The sequence below is a fragment of the Drosophila santomea genome, chromosome X (genome assembly GCF_016746245.2).
Source record: "Drosophila santomea strain STO CAGO 1482 chromosome X, Prin_Dsan_1.1, whole genome shotgun sequence".
NCBI lineage: Eukaryota > Metazoa > Arthropoda > Insecta > Diptera > Drosophilidae > Drosophila > Drosophila santomea.
Genome location: NC_053021.2, coordinates 4,324,228 through 4,341,552, shown reverse-complemented (window position 1 = coordinate 4,341,552; position 17,325 = coordinate 4,324,228). Strand labels below are relative to the sequence as shown.

The 17,325-nt window shown below is 41.6% G+C and overlaps 1 protein-coding gene across 4 annotated transcripts in view; it reads left to right on the top strand.

Annotated features, from left to right (window-relative positions):
* LOC120455305 (1-phosphatidylinositol 4,5-bisphosphate phosphodiesterase) overlaps positions 1-15,423 on the top strand; it is a 41,792-nt gene extending 26,369 nt beyond the window's left edge. Inside the window, exons 1-14 of one of the 4 annotated variants that reach the window (XM_039641353.2) lie at positions 1,041-1,163; positions 2,131-2,660; positions 2,726-2,785; positions 6,459-6,605; positions 7,525-7,604; positions 10,048-10,284; positions 10,346-10,512; positions 10,575-10,879; positions 11,387-11,551; positions 11,619-11,985; positions 12,157-13,420; positions 13,485-13,641; positions 13,707-13,796; positions 15,032-15,423. In XM_039641353.2, the coding sequence (XP_039497287.1) occupies positions 2,481-2,660; positions 2,726-2,785; positions 6,459-6,605; positions 7,525-7,604; positions 10,048-10,284; positions 10,346-10,512; positions 10,575-10,879; positions 11,387-11,551; positions 11,619-11,985; positions 12,157-13,420; positions 13,485-13,641; positions 13,707-13,796; positions 15,032-15,100 (3,288 nt within the window). In that variant the 5' untranslated portion in view covers positions 1,041-1,163; positions 2,131-2,480 and the 3' untranslated portion in view covers positions 15,101-15,423. Of the gene's footprint in view, positions 1-1,040; positions 1,164-2,130; positions 2,661-2,725; positions 2,786-6,458; positions 6,606-6,940; positions 7,021-7,524; positions 7,605-10,047; positions 10,285-10,345; positions 10,513-10,574; positions 10,880-11,386; positions 11,552-11,618; positions 11,986-12,156; positions 13,421-13,484; positions 13,642-13,706; positions 13,892-15,031 lie in introns of those variants that run through there. The other 3 variants (XM_039641355.1, XM_039641354.1, XM_039641352.1) reach the window with 3 other exon arrangements.
* The last annotated feature ends 1,902 nt before the right edge of the window (positions 15,424-17,325 follow it).

Sequence of the window (17,325 nt, the reverse complement as noted above, 5' to 3'; positions counted from 1 at the left end):
TAGACTACTTTTTGTGGGGCTATGTAAAGTCATTGGTCTATGCGGATAAGCCACAAACGCTAAACCATTTGGAAGACAACATTCGCCGTGTTATTGCCGATATACGGCCAAATATGTTGGAAAAAGTCATTGCAAATTGGACGTCCAGATTGGACTACATCCGAGCCAGCCGTGGCGGTCATATGCCAGAAATCATATTTAAAATGTAATGCCACAAGATTATCTTTCATGTCAATAAAATTCATGTCAATCGAATAATCCATCGTTGTTTTATTGCAATTTAAAGTTCTATACCTCTAAAAAAAACACCCTATATATATCAGTATATATATATACTGTATATGTATTTTGTATATATGATAGAGCTGTCAGGAGGGGCGGGTGCAGTCACATAAATGTCACACAAAGGACTCCGACACCCGTGAAGAGCGTCTGACACAGACTCCGTATAAATAAAAAATAAAATAAATAAAACGCAGTCAAAGCGGCGAGCTGAAAACGTACACACAGAAAAACGCTCAGCTATGAAAATATATTAAATATTGCTTCACATTGTCTGTTAGTAAATGGCCTTTAATTCTTAATGTGGCTACCCAGTGACATTGTAGATAAGCACTAGAACGTGATCTTGAAAAATGTAAAAACCTACTTAATGGCTATTTGTAGTTATTTTGGGGCAACGAAATTGGAAATGTGGAACGTGATGTTTCCGTGTAGCTAAACTGAAGAGCCAACAATGTAAAGTACAGCAACAAGATGCGAAAACGTCAGCCACTTTAGTTTTGTCCCCGAATTGGAATCAAAGTCAGGTGCACGAGGCCACGGCCATGGTTTTCAGTGGGTGGTGGGGCTGCTGTTCTCAGTGGGAGGGAAGTAGGGTGGGAAGTCCCCAAAGTGCGTCAAAATCGAATCGCAGCGAAAAAGAACCTGTGGCCATGGCCCTGGCAATGTCGTCACTCGCTAATTCCATTAGTCTTAGTTTTAGATGTTTCTTGGCTTCCGGCTGCAACGATTCGATGTTAGTTCAGTTGTCTATCAGCTAACAGCCGGATCTGTGACTTGTACTTTGTACTTTTACGTAAAAATCAAAAACCCAAAGTGCTCTAAAACAAACTGCTCCTGCGAGTCCTTGTTTAATCATTTGCATAAACCTCCGTTTTGGGGTAAAGTTCTGCCGTGTCAATGGGACAACTTTAAAGTGGATTTTTGTTTTGTTCTCTTTTTTTTTGGTTTTTTTTTTAATGTGTCGAAACACATAAGGTGTGTGCAGATTGCAAATTGGCAGGCGGATTTGTGCGTGCGAAATTATTACAATTCGAATGCTAATTCAATTTGAAAGTTTTTTCCCTCTCCCAACAATAAAACTCATTAAACTTTATGCCAAATTATTCGCAAATTGACAGGATTCGCATTCCTGTTGGTTATGCTCATTCTGAATGCAATTTGAACAAACTTTATTAAATTTGTTTACTGTCTTGAAACATACTTTTTAACAAGTTCTTTATTTAATCAGCCAGGAAATTTTAAATTTACTCATTTTCCATTTAAAGGCAGATCGAAATTCAATTTACCAAACGTTGTTATCAATTAATTTCCAAGGGCAGTCTTGCTATCGCATTAAGTTTCTGATGTTGAAATTGGCATGCCTTGCATAATTAATGGAAGAAAATACACTCTCTTGTTGAAATTTTACCAAAAATCTAAGTTGAAAATTATACGATGCATTTGGATACTAAAAGCTAACGCTCGATGGTCATCGGAGACAAAATAAAAGCATTTTATTGAATTTCCTATTGTAACACGAGCAATCAAGGCACATTCCTCATTTTCGTTTCATGCACTGCGAGAAGAGCAGTACCCAGTTTGGAAGCTATGACAAAGAACAGTTTGAGTGAAAAGTCCCTGCGATTTTCATAGGCTGTACCCGAATTTTATCGAATATTGAATTTTTTTTTGAGAATTATTTTACCCTGATTTATATGCTTTTTTTTTGCCACTGCAGGCTGACCATATCTTTATTTTGTTTGTGGCCAGCCGCACAATTATTATTGCAGGAGTGCTCGAACGCACAACCCCAAAACCCGTTGTGCCTGTCATGTCTAATGGTCGAATCTCGTTTTACATTTGCAGCTGCGTCGAGGATTTGAAATAAAAGGGAACCTGCCGCTCCGAAATCGAGGCAGAAGTGCTTGCCGGACCAAGTTCAATTAGCCGGAAACGGACCATGTGATCTGCTATAAATGCTATTGTATATACTCACACATACGTTGGAAGCATTGATAGCTAGGGCCAGTGTATAATATGTCCGGAAATTAAGTCGACAGTAGAAAGAGACAGAGAGAGAGAGATAGAGAGGACAGATCTTGATCTGGCTTAGATATATATCGCATGTGCACTGCAACGGAAACGGAAGCGGCAAGAGAAACAGCAACGGAAGTGGAAACGGAAGTGGCTAAGCTAACGTCACATAGTCTGCAATAATGACCAAGAAGTACGAGTTCGATTGGATCATTCCGGTTCCGCCGGAATTGACCACGGGCTGTGTTTTCGATCGCTGGTTCGAGAACGAGAAGGAGACGAAGGAGAATGACTTTGAGCGCGATGCCCTCTTCAAGGTCGACGAATACGGATTTTTCCTGTATTGGAAAAGCGAGGGCCGGGTAAGATATAACAATTATTTTGGGAAATAAAAAATGCGATGACTAAGTATGTATTTTCTTTGCAGGATGGCGATGTCATTGAGCTCTGCCAAGTGAGCGACATTCGTGCGGGAGGAACACCCAAGGTGAGTGAATAAGTCATATTTATTCGGGGACGGTATTATTTGATTTCGGATTAGTCAGAATCCAATTGGCAACAGCATTTCAAATTGCAATTCCAATAAATCAAGTTTTACGCCAATTGGTGGTTTTACAACCATTAAATGGTCCATTTATTCTTTGGAATAAAATAGATTTAAAAGGCTATGTGCAGTCCTGACCAGGGATTACAAATGCGAGCCCCTCACAAAAAAAAAAGCTGTTTGCTGCAAATAAATAATGTTTTTCAGGGATTTATATTGCGGGATTTTTCGTTGAATTGTTGGCCTTAGAATAATAATTAAATCCTTTTTTCCGCTGTTTAATTAGTCGATTTACTGTCAATAATAAAACACAATTAACGGCAGAGGAAAATTGTTGTTGCAGTAGCAAATTTGATTCCATATCCAATTAGTTAAAAAATATGTATTAATTAAATTTTAAATTTTACTCAATCAGTGTTTTCCGTTGAGCAACTGGCTTAATTTTTTATTTTTTTCTCTTCATTGCCTACTTTTCCACATTTTCGACTTTTGCCCGTATTTTCGCGCCAAGTTTTGACTAAGTGCAGTTGGTGTTTCCTTTATTTTTTCCTATTTCGCTGGCAGGATGAACTATCACAAAGCCATAAAACTGTCGCCGTAGTGTGTGTGTGTGTGCTGAAGTGTGGATGTGTGGGGGTGTAGAAGTGTATGCGTCGGTTAATGTGTCAATATGTCACTTTTGCTCTCAATTGTTTTCAGCCAGCGCCATTTGTGGATCAAAGTCGCCGTCTTCGACTCGAAACGCATTTGTTCCATGCGATAGATTTATTGTCACCGACTGGCCACGCCCCCTTCTATATATTCCCTTTACCCCGACATATGGCACGTATATATGCCATTTACCAGGGAGTACATAAGGTGGGATGCGGACTGATAGAGTGACGTATGTTTGTTTGTCTGTCGCCGCCTCCTAAATGAAATTTATGACCGAACAGCAACAGACCGAAATGAACCTCCATTTGGGCCAATCCATCTATACGTTGTTGGAGTACCCCACATATATATATATATATAGAATCTTGCATATATATTTATGGCCGATGCAGGTGCTGCCCCGAGACTCAAACTAATGTAGTAGACCTGCTGTCCAGTTTCCCCTGCCCTCCTTTGACACACTTTTCCGAAGGGAAGGGCTGAAAGTGAAACTGAAACGAAGACTCGGTTGAGTGCATCCAACTGGCAACTGGCAACCGATAGGTATGCCCATATCCACTCCCATCCCACTCCCATCACATTCATCGAAGCCAGAGGACAGAGGACACACCCAGGGCTGCACATTTGGGTTTTTGGCGCAGTAGAATCTTCTTTTATGAATTCCTCCTTTTGATCAAATCAAAATTTTGAAACTAAAAGGTCGTGTATTGAATTTCTGAAATAATTTGCTATTGTAAACGGTATTAAAACTTATGTTCAATAAGCTCTAGCAACTTTCTAAGGTCGACTTTAAGCAGCATAGGGAATATTCTGCCCCCGCCCTTCGTACTAAGTCCACGTTCCCTTCATTTTGCCTTTCAGCCTGGGGCAAACCCTTTGGCTATGCTGCATGTGGGTTACAGGTGCATCTAGGGGTAAATGAAAATGAAATGTGGAAAATGCAGAATGGACACGGCGAAAGGGACTTCTAAGTGGCTGCCACGTGCGGTCGCCGGTAGTGCTCCATTCAGTCGTGAAGAGGTTGCACTGCAAGCGGTTTTACCAAAAAGGAATGCAGTTGAAAAATATCTAAACAAATTGAACCTTTAATGTTCCCATAGCAAAAAGCAGAAGGTACACAAATAAAGAATATTGTGGATGGAATGCATCGTTAGAAAAGGTTTAAATTGCAAGCTTAAAACGAATAAAATGTTTTGATTTTACTCAGAAAACGTGAAATTATTGCCAGCTTTTCTTAGCCCTTTCTCTAGTCAAACATCTTTGTGTTCCATTGATTTTGCTGTGCTCCAGTCCTCGGGCAAATTCAATTAAAATACAAAATAAACACCAAGGAGCAGAAGTTGCAAGAAACTCACTGGATGATCACAGCTGAGTGCGTGTGTGTGTGTGCCAAAATTGTTGACCACAAATAAGATGGCCAGAAAGAAAATGCCAACTGAGTAAAGGCAACAGACACAAAATGCAAAAAGCAGAAAGAAAACATGGATAGGGGTTCAGTATATCATACACTGACAGAAACGTCTTATGAGCATTTCTGAATGCCGAGTTAAGTGCTTCCCTTTTGACACACTTTTTTTCTCCGTGTCTGTGTGTGAGTGTTTTAGTGTGTTAGTGTGCGTTTAGTGCTCTGCCATCACTTGAAATGTTTGGTCATCAATATTAAATCAGTGAGCGACACACACAGGCAAATAAATGAAAGAGAGGGCACATTAGGGGCAAAAGGAGAAAGAGTGCAAAGTGTGCGACTTTAGGGCGCGAAAGGGATGGCATCATTCAGTCTGAGAGAGACAGAGTGCTTCCTGAAAAGCCTTGCACAATGAACCATTAAAAGTTGCTTCGTTTGGCAAAGGAAAACCGCAGGAAAAGTATAGAAAAGAGTGGGAAAAGACGGGTAACACAACCGAAAAAATATTGAAAACGAAAAATTTGAGCGTGGTTGCAGTTTTTCGTTATTGCCCCCGACTTTTCCTGGCTTTTAGTTTGCTGGCGCTTTTCAATAATGCACGGAGCTCTGCAATCGTAACAAAGCGAGTGGCACCCAAAAAAAATCGAAAAAAGGAAGAAAATGACGAAAAGAAATGTATATATATATAAAGTGAAGGAAAGAATAAGGGAACAAAACTTTTATAACATTTGCTTTCACTTTATTTGGTTCAAGGGAGCGACAGGGGATAAAATCGTGGAAGTCTGACTTATTTAGCACTCGAAAGTCTGCTGCTTTCTTGCCCAGACTTTCCTCACAAATTGCACTTGAACTGATTGAGCTATTATGCCTTTGTGTGTGTGTGTGTGTGTGTGTGTGTGTGTATGTGTGCGCCCTGGGGGTAGGGAAAAATCCTCAATGGGGTCTTTGCATAATTCAACTTCCTTTAAGAAATTCACCATTTAAGTGGCAGACTTTGAAACAGCATTTAAGGCGGTAAACAACAGGTCTCTTTCATACAATTGCACTTCTTAAATGTAGTCATTTGTAGGGTGAGGAAGATCAACTGTTTGCCATTCGCAAAATTCGTTTACAATTTGGGGGAAGATTAAAAATGTAGCATACTTTTTCGGGCTCTGAAATGTACGTAACTGCACTTTATTGGACCGCGCAGTAATTAAATTGAAATGCTGGCCGAAATTAAAGCTGGCCAAAACTGGCTGGCAGGAGGGGAAGGTCGAAGTAAGTACAAAGCATTTAATTGTTGCTGACGGCCAAAGGGAAAATAGAATGAAAATGTATTTGCTTGGCTCCGCGAACGCTGCACAAATGTTGATAAATGTTCTGTGCAAGCCTTGATTAATGATGCGACTGGAGATTAATGTTCTGCGATGGCAATTCCGATACACAGCATTCAGTCGCGATGCGCCAAATTGCAGTCAAATGGGAGGCCACGGGGCGTATGCGCAATGTGCGGTAGTAGCTGAGTAGTTGAGCTGTTGATTACTATTACTATTTGTATTTATTTTACTCCCACAGGATCCTAAGATACTCGATAAGGTGACCAAGAAGAACGGCACCAATATACCGGAACTGGATAAGCGTTCCCTGACGATCTGTTCAAACACGGACTATATCAATATAACATATCACCATGTTATTTGTCCAGATGCGGCAACAGCCAAGGTAAGTCGCGTCTTAATGTGCTGAAATGGAAGGGGTAATCCAGGGGCAGGATCTTTTACCCATATCCAAATTTTCATTCCTCTATCGCGGCTTAGTCCTGCATTCCTTGTGTTTTAAGTGCGTTAGCAATATTTGGAAAATCCAAAGAAAAATTACCCATACGCACTTTCCCGCTTTAAATCTGGGTCTTCTCTTTTGGAGACTTTACAATTGGAGAGGGATGCTATTTAAAACACACATTTAGTGCTCTTAGAAAGCAACGTTAATGCAGAGATGCATCGAAACAGATATCACTCATTAAAATCACACAATCCTTCTATCGACTCTTCTTTTAGATCTGGCTAGATGGCATACGAAAAATAACACATAATGTCAAAGCGAACAATATCTGCCCCATGATGTGTCTGCGGAAACAGTAAGTGGGCGTGTTCACTACTCACCTAACCACTTTCCTCATCCACTACCCTTACCCTCTTCCTTACCCTTAGCCTTACCCTTACTCTTACCCCGACCTTTATCCCTACCCTTAGAGCTTGGTGTCTGTCTTTGTTCACATTATTGCAACGGCCTCGGTTCTTCCCTTCGTCCTGCATCCTGCAGCCTGCATCCTACATCCCATGTCCCATGTCCTTTCGCCTTGCCACATTAATTCCACTTGCTGCACCTCACTCGATTACACTGTGTACATAATTGCATCGATTGTTCCGTTCTCTCTGTACTGCATGCTGTTCTTCTTCTTCTTCTTCTTGTTCTTCTTACTGTTCTTACTCTTATTCTCGTTATTGTTATTGTTATTATTGTCGTTGTTGTTTATGTCGTTGTCCTTTACGATTGTCTACTCTCTCTTTCTCCATACATATATATACACACAACTATATATATATATATATATATATGTACAACTGTCTCACTCGAACAGAGCTGGCAAAAGAACTTGCGTCTCATCACGCATAACAATCGCGCCACGAATGTGTGTCCGCGCGTCAACCTGATGAAGCAGTAAGTACGGTCACACTAAATTAGGATGAAACACCTGTTTAAGTAAATTATGCCTCTATGACACTAAGCGCACTAAGCTGAAACGGAAATTTCCTTTTGGTATGCTTTTGAGTTGCATTTATTTTCAATTAAACTGATTAGAGAAGATTTGAATGAGAACCTGTTTTCGATTGTTCAGCCGTCTGGTGTCATATAGTCATAAGTAGAAGAGCTTGAGTAGAGGCTACAAAGAGGTCAAAATACTCCCATTTGGTAAGTAGTTAACAATCTAAGTTACTAATTAAAATTCCCGATTCTGCTTTATCCTATACCTGTTATTCCATGCGATTTTCATTCGTTATTAATTTCCCAATTGCGGATTACGTAATTCCGACGGTTCCAATTCAATCTACCCAATGCGAACCAATAGCCTAGTTTTTGATTATCCTGTTCCACGGATGCGTTTCACGCTTAGCACAACATAAATTCATTTTATTTGCATTTCCTGTTTCACACGAAATAAACGAAGGAAATAGGGGCGGGAGGGGGGTAAGGGTCTGTGGGTCTGGGCTTCTGCTCTTTTTCCCACCGCAGCCATCATGAATAATTCCAGGAGTGGGTGCGGTGCTGTGTGTGTGTGTGTAGAGCAAGCACGCAGTTTGGTCAAAGGGCTTCATACTTTATGCGGAGCACATTTTGAAAAATAACGGTTTATGGGTGTCATAGCATAAACAGCGAAAATAAAGCAATCTTTATTCACAAAGAAACCTAGGATGTGATGTCAAGCAAACGTTGCAGCGCATTTGGGATGGCGGTAAACATAGTACATAGTACACTTTAAAGATGTTTTTTGTAACAATATTAATGGAAAATGTATCACTAGGTAGCAGCTTAAACGAAGGGTTTATACAACCGGGAAAATGTATCACTAGGTAGCAGCTTAAACGAAGGGTGTTAAAAGCAACCGGGAATGCTTTTAGTTGCAGTCTCGATTGCATTTCTAAAGTGGACTTTAATCAAATGGGCGCTGCAGTGAAAATTCCTGCCTCGTCAACCGAAATTGGTTTAAACTGCCCAAAGTTTGCTCGTCTCCCTTCCGAAAGACAAGTGCAGCGAATGCACTCAATGGCCAATGCTCGCTGGTCGATGTGAATGGTGGCTGGTGGTTGGTCCAAGGGGTGCAAGGATGAAAGGTTGCTGCTTAAATGCGGTTCATTGGATATGCGATGCCTTGCGGTGAACTCTCTGCCCAGTCGAGTGTGTTTTTGGGGCGTGTTAAGGGGGCGTGTTTACGGGGAGTGGGTGTGTTGCATCCGGGATCACACACCTGCCAGCGAGCAGTGAGAAATATCGATTCAGAATAAGCCTCTATATAGATGTATATATCTTAATGGTATTGCCTGTGATTTAAAAATATTAAAAGGTTTAAAAAGAGCCGAACTCATTTTGGGCAACTTTTTATCTAAACTGACTAGTACTTTCCCTCAGTGTGCAAATGCCTCTGTGGTCTTTCGGATGGAATGGTAGAAAGTTGCAAAGTGCATTCAACGAACAATCGTGTTAACCACCGACGTAGCCAACACCTTGGCCAAATGGGAGGCGAGAGGCGGTAGTGGTGGCAGGGTTGCGTAAGTGGGCGTGGTAAGTGGGCACGGTAGCAGTTGCACGTTTGTATTGTTAATTAGTTGTCCTAGTTTGCAATTTGTTTCTGATTGCATTATTTACGCGTCATTCGGCGCATACGGTTTTGCAATTACTTGACCCAAAACCGAAGGATGGGCCGCACTCCATGGGCCACTGTATCCATGCAAATTGGACAGAAGTGCGAGCGACCCTCGATTCAATTAGTTATGAGCTCTGTTTTCGGGGCGGTCGTTAATCATCTGCGTAATGGATCGCCTGGAATTGATTGCTAATCAATATTTGATTCGATTACCGGTCAGCTTAGTTCACTAAACAGTCGTTAAATGAAAGTGAAATAGGGCTCGCAATGGCATGGACCTTTGACGTAGTTTCAAGCCAATTTGATAGCAATTTCCTGCTGCTTATGGAAAATTCGAAATTGTTATTTACTTACGGTTTTAAGGGGATTTTTAATTACATGTACAAAGTCTTGAGTTCAAAGCGATAATAAATGCATTGCATTCTCATAAACTATATACATTCTTTGCTGTTTCATAATTTAATTTTAAAATTTTTGCTAATCTAACCACTTTTGTGTTTGCAATATCAAATAAACATTGGTCATATCAACTATTTAAATGTGTAAATATCATAAAGCGTAGTTTAATTAAGTTGAACTTTCTCCAGCTATTTTAAGCCAAGGTTTGTATATATTTTGAATGTTGTTCTCGCTGTTGTCGTTTTAAGTGCATCATCCAAACACCCCAAAATCACCAGTTTCTTTCCGAGAAAAGAGCGCAATTATAACTGACTTTGTACAAATTCCTAAACCCAAAACTAGTTGGATGCGATTGAGTTACTGTGTAGAGAAGAGTGGCAAAATTCCGGTTAAAACGCTGGCCAAAACCTTCGCATCCGGCAAAACGGAGAAATTGGTGTACACGTGCATAAAGGATGCCGGTCTGCCCGATGACAAAAACGCAACGATGACCAAGGAGCAGTTCACCTTCGACAAGTTCTACGCCTTGTACCACAAGGTGTGTCCCCGAAACGACATTGAGGAGCTCTTCACCTCCATGTAAGTAGAATCCCCTACCTAAAAGAATAATCATAATCACTTGGCCTTACTTGCATTGCAGCACCAAGGGCAAGCAGGACTTTATCAGCTTGGAGCAATTTATCCAGTTCATGAACGACAAACAGCGTGATCCGCGGATGAACGAGATCCTGTATCCTCTCTACGAGGAGAAACGCTGCACGGAGATCATCAACGATTACGAGTTGGATGAGGAAAAAAAGAAAAACGGTATCAGTTCTCAGTTTAATACCACTGTGAAGATTCACAATTCACTTTCAATTCAAATTTAGTTCAAATGTCGCTGGATGGATTTAAGCGCTACTTGATGTCCGACGAGAACGCACCTGTATTCCTGGACCGTCTGGATTTCTACATGGAAATGGATCAGCCACTGGCCCATTACTATATCAACAGCTCTCATAATACCTACCTATCCGGTCGTCAGATCGGCGGCAAAAGTTCCGTGGAAATGTACCGCCAGACACTCTTGGCAGGCTGTCGATGTGTGGAGTTGGATTGCTGGAACGGAAAGGGTGAGGACGAGGAGCCAATCGTCACCCACGGCCACGCCTACTGCACCGAAATTCTCTTTAAGGTAAGACTTAATACCCTAAAGTCGTTTAATAGCAGCAAAATTCTTACACATTTTACATGAGAATGTTTTTAATTGGTAAAATTAGCTTTTAATTGAAACATTAAACATTTCGCATGTAATGTCAGCATACTCAATGGTCCAAGTAAATCGGGTTCGTGCATCTAATGTGCACAGTCCGTTTGGGAATATGACTATGACTGCATTGTTTAGAAACATTGCGGTGGTAAACTAATTACATACAAATTTGTACTAATTATAGCTCCGAGAACAATTTTGTTTGAGTTAACTGAATAGTTTGAAAAACATTTTAGGGAGTGCACATTGAGTACATGAGTGAAAAGCTTTCGACAACTCTAATCTAGGCTTTAAATTCGATTGAACCCGTGTATTTGAATTTGTAAAACAACAGTTTAGCTTGTCTCATTTTCCACTCCAAACAATCGTTGGGTAATGGCGCACTAAGGGTATTAAATAAACTTAAATATGGTTTTCCAATGTTACTCGCAGGACTGCATCCAGGCGATTGCGGACTGCGCCTTCGTGTCCTCCGAGTACCCGGTAATTCTGTCCTTCGAAAACCACTGCAACCGCGCCCAGCAATACAAGTTGGCCAAATACTGTGATGACTTCTTTGGCGACCTGCTGCTGAAGGAGCCGCTACCAGATCACCCGGTAAGTGGGCACAGTCCCAACCGCTTGGTATCACCACATTGCTAATCCCGGTGGCATATTCATATAGCTGGACCCGGGTCTTCCGCTACCGCCACCCTGTAAGCTGAAGAAAAAGATCCTCATCAAGAACAAGCGAATGAAGCCGGAGGTGGAAAAGGTCGAGCTGGAGCTCTGGCTGAAGGGCGAACTTAAGACGGACGACGATCCGGAGGAGGACGCCAGTGCAGGCAAGCCGCCGGAGGCAGCTGCCGCCCCCGCTCCCGCCCCGGAAGCAGCCGCCGCCAACGAAGGAGCCGCCGAGGGAGGCGGTGGTGCGGAGGCCGAAGCCGCCGCTGCCAACTACAGCGGCTCCACCACCAACGTGCATCCGTGGCTCTCCTCCATGGTCAATTACGCGCAGCCCATCAAGTTCCAGGGCTTCGACAAGGCAATCGGTAAGAGACGCTTGTGCCATTTTTAGATTGCAATTGAAGGGGAAACCCACAGTGTTATGTATATGCAGTAAAGTTTGTTGGCAACTTCAAGAACCAATATTTACTTAAATGTTGCTTAAATACACATATGTATGTATTTTTCATATATTCTTTTATTTGTCATACCCACAGAAAAGAACATTGCCCATAACATGTCCTCGTTTGCGGAATCGGCGGGCATGAACTACTTGAAGCAGAGCTCCATCGACTTTGTCAATTACAACAAGCGTCAGATGTCGCGAATTTACCCGAAGGGCACACGAGCGGACTCCTCAAACTATATGCCGCAGGTGTTTTGGAACGCCGGCTGCCAGATGGTCTCACTCAACTTCCAGAGCTCCGATCTACCCATGCAACTCAACCAGGGCAAGTTCGAGTATAACGGCGGCTGTGGCTATCTACTGAAGCCGGATTTCATGCGTCGAGCCGACAAGGATTTCGATCCATTTGCCGATGCGCCGGTGGATGGCGTGATTGCCGCCCAGTGCTCCGTGAAGGTAATAGCCGGCCAGTTCTTGTCCGACAAGAAAGTGGGCACCTATGTGGAGGTGGACATGTTTGGATTGCCCTCGGACACGGTGAAGAAGGAGTTTCGCACGCGTTTGGTGGCCAATAATGGCTTGAATCCAGTTTACAATGAGGACCCCTTTGTGTTCCGCAAAGTGGTACTTCCGGACTTGGCTGTGCTGAGATTTGGCGTTTATGAGGAAAGCGGAAAGATCCTGGGTCAACGTATCCTGCCGCTGGACGGTCTACAGGCTGGCTATCGTCATGTTTCCCTGCGCACGGAGGCTAACTTCCCCATGTCGTTGCCCATGTTGTTCGTGAATATCGAGCTAAAGATCTACGTACCTGACGGCTTTGAGGACTTCATGGCCATGTTGTCGGATCCGCGAGGATTCGCCGGTGCCGCTAAGCAGCAAAATGAACAGATGAAGGCCCTCGGCATTGAGGAGCAGAGCGGCGGTGCCGCCCGAGATGCTGGCAAGGCCAAAGAGGAGGAAAAGAAGGAGCCACCACTAGTCTTTGAGCCCGTCACGTTGGAGTCTCTGCGCCAGGAAAAGGGCTTCCAAAAGGTGGGCAAAAAGCAGATCAAGGAGCTCGACACCCTGCGCAAAAAGCACGCCAAAGAGCGCACCTCGGTGCAAAAGACCCAGAATGCGGCCATCGATAAGTTAATCAAGGGCAAGAGCAAAGACGACATTCGCAACGATGCCAACATCAAGAACTCGATCAATGATCAGACGAAACAGTGGACCGACATGATCGCCAGGCACCGCAAGGAGGAATGGGACATGCTGCGCCAGCATGTCCAAGATTCGCAGGATGCCATGAAGGCGCTGATGCTCACCGTTCAGGCGGCGCAGATCAAGCAGCTGGAGGATCGTCATGCCAGGTGAGATTACTACCACACAATGACTACACATTCTAAACAAGTACTTATTTTACTTTGTTTGCAGGGACATCAAGGATCTGAATGCCAAGCAAGCGAAGATGTCGGCGGATACCGCCAAGGAGGTCCAGAACGACAAGACCTTGAAGACCAAGAACGAGAAGGATCGTCGGCTGCGCGAGAAGCGTCAGAACAATGTAAAGCGCTTCATGGAGGAGAAGAAGGTGAGTTATGTTCTATCCATAGTATCTCAACTGATTTTAACTATTGTATATTCCTTCGTTTGCAGCAAATCGGCGTTAAGCAGGGCCGTGCGATGGAGAAACTAAAGTTGGCGCATTCGAAGCAGGTCGAGGAATTCAGTACCGACGTGCAAAAGGTACTGAACGAAACTCGGCCGCAGACCGACACTATAACCAGTATTGAGACTGTACTTTAGACAACCACACCTGTACAGCTAGAAAGCGATAAAACGTAAACGATAAACGATATAATCTATAACCTTACAACAAAATATGAATCAAAAACGATACAGAAAACCCGAAACTGATACTAAAGTGAAGATATGCATCCCAGATACGATTGTAGTTGCTGTAGCCCCTTAATTTTCGATCGAGAGAGTGTGAGAGAGAGAGATTATCGACTGGGGATGCATCTTCCGAAAAACGATAAACAATAACCGATCACGAACGAAAACCCAATCTAACCGAACCCATCCGTACTAACCTGAAAAGTAATCGATCAGTCAGTAGCTGCTAATCTTTCACACTAACTGCTAAGATGTAATTATCTACTGTTTCCTATATGTGTATTATATATTTATTGGTACATGTTCATTTTGTTGATTCATCGTGTGTTCTACTTTACAATTGTTTTCGACTTGTCCCACTGATTTCGAGCACGGTTTCGCGATCCTATAAAGAGCGCATTTATATTAAATGTGATTCCTTATTTTGCCTTGCTTTGATACTTTGTTTTTAGTTATATGACGTCCAAATATTTTTCATTTGAAAAAGTTTACGTTTTTAATTATTTTTGCCTTTCTGTGCTTTTTCATCATTTTTGTGTGCTCGTGTCAAAATCACTGTTTCCCTAAATCTTCTGTCTTCAGACTGTCCCTTTTCCCACCAATAATTGTGTTATATTACTCTTGGCTTGAATCCCATAAATCCTAGCTCGCGGCTCTACTGCCGAACTACCTTATGGATCTCTCTCTCCCTCTCTCTCTATATATCTCTCTCTGTCACTTTCACTCTTAATCTGTCTCTGTCTGTAAACTCAACCCGTCACGCCCCTTTAACGCCTAGTCATTTATCGTTTGCTGTGTCGCCCAAATCGCAAATGCCAAAGTAATTGATAAAAACTAAAAGGATATTCGATATTTTCTCTTGCTCTTTCTTTCTTTCTCTCTCTCTCTCTCTCTCTCTCTCTATATATATATATATATCTACCTTTCTCTGTCTCTTTCCAACACATACACATGCCCATTGTCTCTCTTTCGATTTAAACCACCAAAAATCACACAATTTGTTTACTTTTGCGATATATTTTGTATTTGCTGTTTCACACGCTGCCGTCTGTCAACCAAAATCCAACTGCCGCTTCAAAAACAAGCTTATGGACATGTACAAAATCGAGGAGGAGGCCTATAAGACGCAAGGAAAGACGGAATTTTATGCCTAAGATTCCCAGGTCTATGGTCAAAAAGGGAAAGAGCACCGCGATACCAAAATGATTAAAAACACACTAAAAAAAAGTAGAGAAAAACCAAAAAAAGAATGCTGATTTAGCTGAAGATGCTAACACACATATATACTTTTCTTTATATACTACATTTACACACTCATCACTCGAAAACACACACTCGCCCACATTTTAAAGAATTAACTTTACTTAAAAATATTTATGTATATGTTTTATGCATATGTTATAAGCATAAGCTTATATTCGTAAAACCTAGAATTCAAAAACTGGAAAGTCAACACTTTGTGCTTTATATTTATTTAAGATTATGATGAAGATAAATGGTTAAGGAAAAACGAGTCAATGAGAAGGCCACACAGTAAATGTGTGCAATTTATGGGGACTTACTCCTCTCGAATCCATTGTAATTTATTTTGAAAAACAAGAAAAAAAACAACCTATGAAAAATGAATAATACCAAAAATCTTGTAAGGTATTTTGTGCTAACAACACAATAAAAACGGTACACCGATAAGTTTAGACCACACACGGTGCGTTTCGCAACTAAAAGAAATATCTTTTTATACCCGTTACTCGTAGAGTAAAAGGGTATACTAGATTCGTTGAAAAGTATGTAACAGGCAGAAGGAAGCGTTTCCGACCATATAAAGTATATATATTCTTGATCAGGATCAATAGCCGAGTCGATTTGGCCATGTCCGTCTGTCCGTCCGTCTGTCCGTCTGTCCGTCTGTCCGTCCGTCCGTCTGTCCGTCTGTCCGTCTGTCCGTCTGTCTGTCCGTATGAACGTCGAGATCTCAGGAACTACAAAAGCTAGAAAGTTGAGACTAGGCATACAGACTCCAGGGACATAGACGCAGCGCAAGTTTGTCGAATCATGCTGCCACGCCCACTCTAACGCCCACAAACCGCACAAAACTGCCACGCCCACACTTTTGAAAAATGTTTAAATATTTTTTCATTTCTGTATTGGTCTTGTAAATTTCTATCGATTTGTTAAAAAACTTTTTGCCACGCCCACTCTAACGCCCACAAACCGCCCAAAGCTGCCACGCCCACAGTTTTGAAAAATGTTTTGATATTTTTTCATTTTTGTATCAGTTTTGTAAATTTCTATCGACTTGCAAGAAAACTTTTTGCCACGCCCACTCTAACGCCCACAATCCGCCAAAAACTGTCAGTGTTGAAGACTCTCCTTCGCACTTTCACTAGCTGAGTAACGGGTATCAGATAGTCGAGGAACTCGACTATAGCGTTCTTTCTTGTTGTTCTTTGAGCGGTGAACGCACTGTACACAATCATATATGTATACATAACACCAACATAACACCCTGCCCCATATAATCGTACGTTTCAAGTGAACAACTTACATGAGTTTCCGATTCTCCACCTAATAGCTTAGCCAATTAACTAACCTAACCAGTAAGCCGAAACCATCAATTAACCAGTTAAGCAATCCAAGGCGCCCACAATTAACCGGACACCCAAACAACCAGACAGAAATGTATATGCCATTCGGGAAAAATATAGTAGGAGCTGGAGGGTTTTTATGAAGAGCATTTATTTTGCAAAGCCTTCGGAGGAAAATCCTTAAAATTTACAAAACCCGAAAGCCCCTTTCTCGAGTCGATGCAACCTGTTTATATAGTATATGTTATAAAACCAAAGTATTAAATGTGTAATTCAAACAAGGAAACACCCCTACCGGCAGTTAAATATACAACACGCTCACACATACAACACACAAAAATAATAATAATTTCTGTGCTGAATATACCAAAAACGAAATGGTTTACTTACATAAAATGTACATTTTTATCCGCTCTGTATTGGTTCCGATCTTATTTGCAATTAGAAACCAGAACGAGATAAAAATATTGCGATTTGTACTACCAGAAAAAAGTAGCCAAAAATATATACATTAATACACACAGAACAAAACACGAAAAACACGAAAGCATACATATGTAGATCTAGTGAATATTATACCAAAGTAAGAGACAAAAATAACACTTAAGATAGATCCTGTTTGAATTGTCAAAAGCGTTTATGTTGCGCTCAAAATTTGCTGTTTGCATGTATTGTAGTTGTTGCAAAACCAACCAAACGAAAAACTTAACAAGATAAGAAACCGAAAATGTAGAAAATTAAATGAACGAAACTAACGCAAGGATGCAAAGAAAGAATGTAATTTCCCATAAATT